At 48.2% G+C, this 11,143-nt stretch overlaps 5 protein-coding genes across 5 annotated transcripts; 2 read left to right on the forward strand and 3 right to left on the reverse strand.

The window, feature by feature from the left end:
- Positions 1-172: 172 nt before the first annotated feature.
- MICPUN_89455 (flagellar associated protein) lies at positions 173-1,670 on the reverse strand. The gene is made up of 2 exons (XM_002507499.1): positions 1,525-1,670; positions 173-1,463 (listed from the first exon to the last, which is right to left on the reverse strand). Exons 1-2 carry the CDS (start codon positions 1,582-1,584, stop codon positions 804-806), a joined length of 720 nt encoding a protein of 239 aa, XP_002507545.1. The 5' UTR covers positions 1,585-1,670; the 3' UTR covers positions 173-803.
- A 1,503-nt stretch (positions 1,671-3,173) lies between these two features.
- On the forward strand, positions 3,174-4,067 carry MICPUN_114045 (hypothetical protein; the record flags this gene model as incomplete). Its single annotated transcript, XM_002507095.1, has 1 exon — positions 3,174-4,067. The coding sequence occupies one exon, from the start codon at positions 3,174-3,176 to the stop codon at positions 4,065-4,067; it is 894 nt and encodes a 297-aa protein (XP_002507141.1).
- An 85-nt stretch (positions 4,068-4,152) lies between these two features.
- On the reverse strand, positions 4,153-5,655 carry MICPUN_55052 (aspartyl aminopeptidase; the record flags this gene model as incomplete). Its single annotated transcript, XM_002507500.1, has 1 exon — positions 4,153-5,655. One exon carries the CDS (start codon positions 5,653-5,655, stop codon positions 4,153-4,155), a length of 1,503 nt encoding a protein of 500 aa, XP_002507546.1.
- Positions 5,656-8,465: 2,810 nt separating this feature from the next.
- On the forward strand, positions 8,466-10,599 carry MICPUN_114046 (hypothetical protein; the record flags this gene model as incomplete). Its single annotated transcript, XM_002507096.1, is given in 2 exon segments — positions 8,466-8,503; positions 8,505-10,599. Coding segments are annotated over 2 exon segments (1,140 nt in total). The 3' UTR covers positions 9,607-10,599.
- Positions 9,585-10,503, reverse strand: MICPUN_114049 (hypothetical protein; the record flags this gene model as incomplete). Its single annotated transcript, XM_002507501.1, has 2 exons — positions 9,585-10,325; positions 10,393-10,503. 2 exons carry the CDS (start codon positions 10,501-10,503, stop codon positions 9,669-9,671), a joined length of 768 nt encoding a protein of 255 aa, XP_002507547.1. The 3' UTR covers positions 9,585-9,668.
- Positions 10,600-11,143: the final 544 nt, after the last annotated feature.

Here is an 11,143-nt window from a genome sequence, read left to right on the forward strand (position 1 = left end):
CGGCATAGCCGCGTCGCGTGGTCGTCGTGGTCGTCGTCGTCGTCGGGGCGTCACGTCGTGCGAGATGGGACGCGCGGCGCGTCGGAGCGCGTGCGCGGTCGTCGTCGAGACGGGTGAATGTATGGTTGGTATGTCTCGGTGTTACCAATATATGTAATATTAACGAGAAATTAAACCTCAACTTCTAGATATATCGTCAGCTACACTACTCCATCCTAGCTAGTCTATAATATCTAGCTAGCTACTGTAGCTAGCTAGCTGCCTTCGTAGCTAGCTACTAGCTAGCTAGCTAGCTAGCCTACGAAGGCAGCTCTAGCTAGCTAGCTACCTTCATTCGGTATACTCTACGAAGGTAGTCTACCAGGTTCCGGTGAGTGAGTGACGTGTAGTGTGCAAACATTTTAGAAAACAGGTGGTCACTCGTTCAACTGGCGCGTGGGTATTTTCGCCACTTCACTGTTCGTTCGCTTGAGTCAGATGGTGGATTGGACACTGCCACACTTCGCTTGGGGGCATCAACAATGAGGAATATTGCAGCTTACTATCACTTGCTTGTAGAATGCAGTTACGCCATGGAAGCCCGCTGGAACCTGACAAAGATACTCAATTAACTGTATATCAGGCTGTGGTACAATTAACACACGCTGAGGTCATCAGTATGCACCTGCAGCTACAGACGACGTTTCTTTCGATTCAACTTAAGCGGCCTCTCGAGCGTGCACAATACAGTTGCGCATGTTGACAGAATTGTGCTGAACACTCTAAACTGAACACTGTCTGCTATTCTTTTTTGAAAAGCTTCTTCACAAGACCGAAAGGTCGTCGGCAAATTGCACGTATATCACAGGCATACGTTTTTCTGAACAGATGTTGAGGTTTCCGTCGACATCTAAACTTCCCATCACCCCGTTCTGCTCTAAAGTCAAGCTTAAGTCCAATTCTTCAAACATCACTTCGTCAGCCACCAACCGTGCACATATCCAAAGGTAGCTATCCCCGTGACCATTATACGCCCAATAACGATCCTTTATTTGTGCTATGGTTTCCTCACAAGGCACTTCAAGTACATCCTCCTGACCAGTTGTCGCGTTTTTAATTGATATCTTGCAAGCTTTCGAAGAAAGCTTGCCTATAATTAGACTATCATCTTCCCACCACGGCATCGTGCCCTGCCAGTTGCAGCGAGGCTCTTCCGAAATGACGCGGAGAATTTCCCCATCTTGGGCATATGTCGATTCGAGGCAATTGATCGGGTCGATGTATGTCTTGATTCTGTGCTTCTCTTGCAGACTTTCCGTGGTGTTCGTTTGATCGTAGTCGAGCCAATGCGATACATCTGTACCGGCCAATTGTAGAACCGGTTGCAGTATATTACGGTTATTCTTGAAAGAAAAATTAGAAAGGTCGTATACGTTCCCATGGAGAGATACCCAACAGTCACCACGAGAGTTGTGCGCAGCTACCTGCGAGGGAGGGCCTTTTGAGTCACTGTCGAGTGGGAAACATGTGACAACGGTGTCGCACCTCACTTGGTGCGAAGTAACGCAGCTGCGACGAAATTGAGGTATGTAGGGATGAGTCCATCAAAATGCGCAGTCAGGAATATTTGGCACCGCGTCTCCTCCGCAGAAGGCGGGGTCTTCTGGAGTTCTAGCTAGCTAGCTAGCTAGCTAGTTCTGGCAGTAAGATTTTGTGATTTTATTGTCACGAAGGTGTGGATAACAGCACGAACGAGGTACATATTATATACCTTATTTATTTATGTATTATAGTCTACTTATTATATTATGATACTTGCATTATTATTATTGGTACGTATGTACCTTCGTATGTTATTTAATACCTTCGTATTATATGATAGACTACTTGTTATAGTATACGTACCTCCGTATATGTTATATAGTTTATTTATTATTACTTGGTACGTACCTCGTATCTTTATTTGGGACGAGGAACGCCAGTGACGAAGAAACATTTAGACCTCCCAACCCAACTTTTTTCGAACTATATATATATGTATTCTGGATTTCAGGCAGCTGTGAACACCCCGGAGGGGAAAATTTTCAGATGTGTCCGCCCGGTTGCTCCCGAAATTTTTGATCGGGTAGCTTTTGAAAGGGAGTTGAAAAGAAATTTCGCCTCGCGAGGTCCTTCGCTCCGTCGCGGAGCGCACCAGAAACCTCAGACTCGCTCGCGCGGCAGCGGAGGAGTGCGGGCGAGGGTCGAGAGCGAGGGGACGCCCCGCGCTCCTCGCGCTCGTTCGGCTTTGCTCCCTCGGAACCGCGCTCGTCATGCCGTACGGCGCCGCGCGGTTGAAAGGGAAAATAGCGTTTTGAAAGTGAAAATCGATCAAAACGAAAATTTTCAGATAACTCGTCATTCTTGAGTTAATCCTCCCATACGGTGTTAGTAGTAGTAGTAGTAGTAGTAGTAGTACGTAGTAGTAGTAGTAGTAGTATCTCCGGGGTATCCACGGCTGCCTGAAATCCAGAATACCTTCGTGACGTTTTATTCGTCTTCTGATTGTCGCAAAAGTTTGCAAAAGTCACAGACTATACTTACGTGTGGTATGGTCATCTTTTGTCACTTTATTGCTGACTAACAACGTTGTGCGACGCCTTCCCGTTCTGTGGATGACAACTGTTCTGCGGGACGTCTTTATCGTTGCGCTTGGCGTGCACGTAGTTATCGTCCTCACACGCACGCCACTTGTGAACGAAAAGTCGACGCCAAGGCGTCTTCTGAAGACGCGGTGGTAAACGTCGAAGTTGACCGATGTAGCGATGAAAATTCAGCTTCAAACTATGGGTGAGTATCCCTTCTTAGTCCGTCTTTCACCAAAGCTCCATCGATCAACACTCGTCCCAAACCAGCCTCCCGTTAAACCCATACAAAATTTCCTCAGTCGCAAGAGGCACCTTTATTTCACGGATTATTTTATTTAATTAATTACTTCGTTCATTGATAGATTGACAATAATTTATAAATATGAATGAACGAAGGAAGTATTAATAAATAATAAAGATAGCAATATATGGATAAAATAAAATCACCTTGCTTCGAACGAACCTTATTTCTATTAATAATAACGTCAGGTACATTATTCGTAACAAATAGATTTCTCTACCCAGCATATAGCATTAAAAGTGTTATCAAATCTTGCCATTATCAAAATGCAGTGGACCTCGTCGAAATGCCGAGGGCCTTCCTCGTCCACGTCTCCGTCTAGGTTTTTCCGGCGAGCGGTCGCGTTTGCACCGCGCATTCGTCCACATCTGCCTTTCATCCATCGAAGACCCGACGATGAGCTGAAACAAACATCAAATTGGATTTCACGCGCGGTGCGCGACGAGGATTTTGCGATTTTTCGATTCACTTTAGGCATACCCGGTATCGATGATGACGAAATTCCGCGCGTTGTGGGTTTCTTATGCACTTCTCTAGTTTTGTTCAACCATGTAGATTCGGTTCATCCGCCAGAGGCTCAGACTTGCACAGAACTGATTGCATTCTTGCTGGCACTCGCATGTTCCACCGCACCCTCACTAGGACGAAGACTCTCCGAGGCTACGCCGCACTCAGTGCATCTCAGTAAAATAGAGGACGAGGTGTTTGCTCTGTCGCAAACCATTTCTGATGTGGCAAAGGCAGATATGGCTTGGGCTACATATGCACTTCTGACGCAAACAAATGCTGGAGGCGTGCTCGTGATTGGAAACGATGAGCCTCGTGTACTGTGCGCCCGCGGTCATGTGCAAAGTGCGAAAGGAACTGCTAACAGGAGTGGCAGCGGCGAAAATATCATATGCTCACTGACTTCAAACATTAGGGATTCTGAATTAATGGAAGTTGCAGAGAAAATTTATCTTTCGGATCGAAGGTCGATCGATATGGCTGGAGCGAACATGTGGAAACTCCTACCATGGGGTACTGAGTCGGTGTTCATGCAGCTTGGGAATGGAAACTTGCGCGTTGTGCTCTTTTCAGAACAGCCAAGAGCCTTTTCAAAAAGGCAGCGGGACTGTGTGGCTGCCATTGCGAACAAACTATGTCCAAACTCGTATTGAGCTAGTCGTCACCTAGGATCCCCGAAACACGCAGTTTAAAAGACATTGCGAGCGCACCCATCACCGCAATACCGCCCTTACATTCTTAGAAGTCGATGTCATTGCAGTCCGAGCTCACTGCTGCGAAATTTTCAAAGAAAGATTTGAAATGTCTGTAGCAGATATCAATATCTTCGGTACCACACATCTCCCGAACTGAGTGCATGGAGAGTTGTGGCACGCCAACATCAACAGTCCGAATCCCTAAATTTGCGCTGAGGATGGGTCCAATGGTTGAACCGCAACCCATATCATTGCGGACAACGAACTCCTGAGTTGGAATGCCGCTCTTGGATGCACACTCACGGAAAAGCGTCGCAGTCACCGCATTCGTGGCATACCTCTGGTTTGCGTTGTGTTTAATTACCAGCCCCGCATGTAACTTCGGCGCATGATTACTTTCATGCTTGTCGGCATAGTTAGGGTGGAGCGCGTGAGCCATATCTGCACTTACCAAGAAACTGTTTCGCATGGAACGCTCAAATATGCCTTCCTCCTGCGAGTTGCTGCAGAGGATTCGAATTATGCGGTTGATGGCATCGGCTAGGACGGTACCACCTGCACCAATAACACTACCAGAACCTACTTCTTCGTTATCAAAAAATGCAATCATGCGAACGCCGGATTCTTCCTCCAAGGAACCATCTCCTCCGGCTTCCAATAAGGCCTTCAGTGCACAAAAAGCTGACGCCAGATTGTCGAGACGGCCGGAATAAATAAATTCAAGGGCGGCGCCTCCGATTACTGACGGCTGCACGTCGCAAACCTCGAGCTCAAAGTCCACGATTTCATCTGCATCACAGTCGAGTTCCTCAGCTAGGACTGCAAGAAGCAGCGGGTGATGTGCCGGTTTCTTTTCTTTCTCGTGCAAAGCGGAGTCTTGATCATTTTCACTAGGACAGGAGGCTGTTAGTTCAAACCCAAGCTCACCCTTTATGGCAGTCGCCAAGATTGGCGCGAGATGCGCTTCGACATTTGGCCTAAATCCTTCTGTGTTGACATTTCTGTCGAGATGGATTGCGAGGGTGGGGATGCGGAGTATTGGTCGGTTTACCTGCACAAGCTCTTGTGACAGCCGTCCACTTTCCTTGCCTCGTCTCAGGACCACCTTCCCCGCGACAGAGAGATCACGATCGAACCACGTATGCCACAACCCCCCTCCATATGTCTGCACTCCTACTTCTAGGAAACCACTCTTGGTAATCGAGGAAACGGGTTTCAGCTTTGGGCAGGGCGAATCCGTATGAGCCCCAATGATATGGATACCGTTTCCAGGAACATACTTTGCCCCAACAGCGAAAGCTACGATGGAGGACATGTTGCGCGTGAAAAAGTACTTTCCGCCTGGGATTAGATTCCATTCATCTCGTTCGTTTAACCGGACAAATCCCGCGGCCTCAAGCTTGCGTGCGGTGGTCGCTGTGGCGTGATACGAGGTCCAACTATTGTTGATAAATTCTACCAGTTCTTGAGCAGCCGGCGGCACCCGTGATGACGAGGTTGACAGCAAATCACGATTAGCAGGAGACGAAGCGAAACGCGCAATCATGGCGGTCCTCTTCGGGCTTTGAAGCTCGAGAATGGAAGATGGCCTCCAAGGACAAGGGTCACGCTTCGCGATGTGGGCCGCATGGCGTGCACAACTGACGCGCGTTGCGTTTTGACCGGTTTGCTCGCGCAGAACTGAGCGACGCCAAGTCCAAGTGGGGCCGGTAAATCTATTACTTGGATAAGCAGCGAAGCTGGATCGGAGGGCACACACGTTCAGCATCCTTTCTGTATGATAGCGTCACGCGCGTCTCCCGGTACCGAACCTTTTTTTGCCTTCATGATTTACCAGTACCTTCGAAGGTACCTTCGAAGGTACGAAGGTAATAATTACTTGAATCATCAGATGATAAATATTAAATAATAGTCTATGATAATATGTAATAATACCATACCTTCGTATACGACGTATGTATGTACGAGCGAACGAAGGTACCTTCGTTCATTCGTTCGAAGGTATCTTTTCGGCATAGCCGATATTACACGACCGAAGGTCTATTCGTCCCTTACATTATTGTTGACATTTTTGACATCATTAAATCAAGAACGATGGTCTAGCGCTACATATAGTTGTCCACATTTTTGGATTTTTAGCTCGAGAATCTTGAGTCAGCGCTACATATAGTTGTCACACAATGTTTACTCATAAACGGGTATTTAAATAAGGTTTGATATTTACATTTACATATTTATGTACACACACATACATATGCCGACCAACCAGAGGACGAATTTTCACACCACACGATCATACAGACGATTCGACCTTTGGAGAATTATTATGTCATACAGGGAATTCCACGTGCGACCGGGGGTTGTGCGTGGGACAGGGGGGCGTCCCTGTCATCAGCTGGCCCTCTCGCTGGGCACCCTCACCGACGCCTTCAATATATATTTTTTTATTCGTCACCACTGCCCACACGGGCTCCGTTAATTTGATTATATTTTCCATCGCCCACACGGGCATCGTCTCTGAACGTCGCGTGATTTGATTGAATCAAGAAACCTTGAATTAACTCCCCCGTATGCTGGAAAACTAGCATTAGTATGGTTATGACATGGAAAAAGTCCTGTAAATAAGAACGGCATGGCCGATCCTAGCCGAATACGCAAGCAAAAATTTACCCCTATCATGGCTTTATCAAGACGCAGCACGGCCTCAAACATACGGCGGACTAAAGGTTCCGAGAGCAAGTAAATCATGATGGACACGCGGAACTCCACGCGCAGTCCAGAGCCCAACCTTAGGGAGTTAGTGTCGGCTCTATCAAATGAAGATTCCGATTCCCGAGCGGGCGCAGTACAGGCGCTTTTCGAAATTTCTGTCGGCGGAAAAGAGAGAAGTGCGATGTGGGCATGCGCTCTGGTTGAAGCCGGGGCTATCGTTCCGCTTCTCAGCCTTGTTCAAGCGGTCGTGCGTGACAGTAACGATAGTTTCAAACCGCTCGCATGTCCGGAAAACTCCGAAGCAGTGCTACTGGCCAGCGACTTTGCGCTACTGGTGCTCGCGGAGATGGCCAACATCGCCGCGTCCTTTCTCGCAGAAGAGGGTTGGGACCTGCGTTATGATGAGGTAACCAACCGGCCGTTGTTTGTTGACGAGCGGTCAGGAATGCAGCAGTCAGTACCGCCATTGTTGCCGAATGTTGCAGGTGACTGGGTCGCTTCTACGCTTATTGATGTGATCAGCCTTCTTCAGCCCCTGGATGTAGATCCAACCACGGGAACACCCCGTTGGCCAGTGCGCGTCCTGCGGCACATTCCGTTAGGTCCACAAAGGTCTTCCTCTTTGAGTGTGATGGACATAGCTGTCGAAGAAGGGGACTTTGGGCAGTGTACCCGGGTGCTGATACGGGGTCCATGGGCTGGTTTCAATGGGTTTGTTGAGGGTGAGTTGGATCTGAACGAGTCCCCAGGCAACACTCTTGATAGCTGGCAGGATGCCACTGTTGTCGCGGCATTTGTGCTCTACCTCAGTTCGCATAAATGGGTACATAGCGATATTCCTCGAGTTTTGATACTTGGATTGCGTTGTGGCGCCGTTCCCGCGTTTTTGTGCAAGCATTTTCCTGGCATTCGTGTTGATGTCGTGGAACCAGATTTGGAAGTTGTGAAGATCGGAAAGGATTTGTTTGATTTAGATTTTGACGAGGAATGTTGCTCGTCGCTTGGGCCAGATGAATGTTTGTCTCGCCTCCACAGACCTTCTCTCAAAGGTAGGTACAGGGTATGGTCAGGAATATCTGAGTTGAATTTTCTCAGCCTGGTTCCTAAGTGCAGTACATATATTGCAGTGCTCGGGGACATGCCCAATCGGATTGATCACGCTTCGTCTCACATCCACAAGTTCCAGAGTTTTCTGAGAAAGATTCTTGATAACGATAAAGGGCTTGGTATTGCTGCATTGATTGTCAGGCAGTCAAGGAAACTCCAAGAGCTGGCAGCGGCCTTTAGCTCTGCGTGGTTTCGATCATCATCCAGAGCCCTCGCGTTGTGTGAACCAGCTCATTTTGAACTGGAGCATTCGAACTTGAACGACGATAAGCCTGAGGATGGTCTCAAAAGACAGACTCCATCGCAGGGGTCTTTGGAGTGGGAAATGAATCATTTTGAAGGTGTGCCCTCAGCAGGGGGCGTACTTGTGTGTCGTCCTTCACAAGCTGGCATGAAAAATGGACAGCTTCCGCTTTATTGTGACGATTTTGAAACTTGGCGTCTCAAGGTGACGCTTGCGCCAAAGTCTTGTGCTTTGTTAACACTCGCCGAGTCACAGCATCAGATCAACCTTCCATACGGAGTGGATGCGGCTGTATGCAATATTCGCTTTCATCCCGGGAGTTTGCCGAGTCTTACCGGGGATCGTGTCTTCTATATCACCTACTACGATGCGACCGGGCCAAACAGTCATGTGCCACAAGAGTCCCCGCGATTTATGGTAATCAACGAGGAAAATCATGCCTGGGAAACATTTGGAATCGACGCGGGTAAGCGAATTCCAGAGAATCATCACGACGGCACCGATTCCACGAGTTACTGGCAACAGCTTCTCGGCAATAATCTCACGTGCGGAAACTGTCCTGTCGCGGTGCCCAATCTTTGGCAGGTTAGGGCAGGCAGAGCAGACAGTAACAGAGACAAAAACAACATCAAGGAACATGGTTATCTCTGGGGTGGGGTTGTCGTACCAGAAACCGACGCCAGTGTGCTTGCAGAGGGCATTCGTCGATTAGCAGCAGCGGGATGGCCGCCAGTGTGCATCTTTGTGTGCGATTTGGCATGGAGTGTGACTGCGCATCTGTGGGATCAAGCTGTGGCTATTTTAGGTGCGAACGATGAAGTTTTGCTCGAACCCTCCCTTGCAGCATTTAAGCTTGATCCTTCAAATGATTGCGAGGGAAGACGATATGTTGGAAACAACTTTGGACAACCGCATCGAGACTATGCCTATCATGACGTGTTTGGTTTGGATAGCTCAGAAACTGATGAGATGCCGAGAGTTCTGTCTGTCTGGCTTCCTTTGGTGGACGTTAACTTGGAAAATGGGTGCATGTATGTGGTTCCTCAGGCTGGGGATGCAACAGGTGGGCGTGGAGAGGACGGATCGAGCGCGCCGACCTTCGATATCAGAGCAGTCCGAGCCCTGGCTCCGGCGAAAGCTGGGACATTCTTTGCATGGGCTGGGAACACCGTGCACTGGGGCTCAAGTTGCACTGAGAAAGGAGAAAACTCGCCAAGAATTAGTTTGGCCTTTGTTTTCAGGAAAAAGTGTGCAACATCTGACCTGCGACGAGCACCATTGATGCGTGAGGAGCTACGTGCGGGAATTGACTTGAATCGACGATTAGAACTCATCGAGCACTCGCTAGCTTGCTTCGAGCACTGGTATGGGGACACAACAACCACAAGACAGCGCCTTCATAGGATACGATCAGCACGAGGACAATTTTCCTGAGACTACAAAAACATCTTTTGTCTATGGGGTAGAAATATCGCGGGTTGCAATCAAAGCCCGGCTCAGACAGTATTTACATAGTTTTGCTCCTTCAGCATCGCCCTCTGGATTCCTTGCCGTGGCTCACTTGCAGCTAAGGCCACTGAAAGGTCAAGAAGAAAGCTAGCAACAAAGCGAGAGAGGATCGCGCTTCGATACACATCTCGCGCGCCGTGCTGACCCATTCTTTTCCCGAAATCTTCTTCTGAGATTCTTTTAATATTCTCCCTACCATCCAGCAGGAGATTCACTAGCTTGATTAACTGGCTTGGGTCACTAGCAAATGTTTCCTCAGCAAACATTTCTGGCACAAGCGCATCGGTCATGCCGTGACCTTGGGACTTGAGCAAAGAGGCCATACCAGGTTCTGTCATGAGTCCATTCCGTGCTTCCTCAAATCGCATCGAACGTTCCGTCTCTGGCATTTTGTACCAAAATGATTTAAGGGCCGAAAGCTGGTCATCCGCACTCATGACTTTCAGCAAGTTGATACTTGCTTCGTGTTGTCGCGACAACATTAACCAACCCTTCTCCAGGTCAGGATTATCTTTCCATTGAAGCCGCTCTAATTCCGCCTTGGCGTGCTTGACTTTTACGCGATGACTTGCGGCAACATCAATATGTCGCGCGTACAAGTAGATGGCGGCGACAACTGCGCAACTGAGCAGCAAAGAGAAAGCCTGCGGGAGAAAAGCACGCGGAAGTATTCAAGAATGGAAATGTGCTAAACACGGAGGACAAACGAACCATGACGACGTCCTGGACGAGCGCATATTCAGCGTCTCTAACTTCTCTGGCGCGAGCTCTCCTTACATTCTTATCTGACAGGTTCCTCACTTGCCGCCGCACAGCTACCATCGCCGTGCGCTTGAACGCGGTCCGAAGCAAGCAAAATTCACGGAAATACGAGTGTAAATAAAGTACAGTAATATAAATATCATACCTTCGTATTATACCTTCGTAACACTTACATATTTATTATTTGGTCGGCTGGTTCGGGACGAAGTTTTAGACGATTTGATCGATGCAGCTTCGATGAAGAAGTGCACATAGTTTAGATTTGAAGCTGAATTTTCATCGACGGTCGGTCAACTTCGACGTCGACCACCGCCTCCTAGGATAACGCGTTAGCGTCGTATCTCGTTCAGAAGTGGCGTGCGTGTGAGGATGACGCTTACGTGCACGCCAAGCGCAACGATAAGGACGTGACGCGGAACAGTCGTCGTCGAAAGACACGGAAGGCGTCGCCTAGTTTTGTTAGTCTGCAATAAGTACGAAGGTAACAAACGACGACCGTACGGTTGTTTAGTCTATGACTTTTGCAAATGATCGAGCTCTCGACCAATCAGAAGACGAATAAAACGAAGGTATACGAAGGTACCTTCATTCGTACCTTCGAAGGTACCTTCGTAGATACGAACGAACGAATGTATATCGAATGGAATGAATCGAAGGTACGTATATGTAATAATATTAAAAATAATAAATACCTTCGTAT

Source organism: Micromonas commoda, chromosome 1, assembly GCF_000090985.2.
Source record: "Micromonas commoda chromosome 1, complete sequence".
NCBI classification, from domain to species: Eukaryota; Viridiplantae; Chlorophyta; class Mamiellophyceae; order Mamiellales; family Mamiellaceae; genus Micromonas; species Micromonas commoda.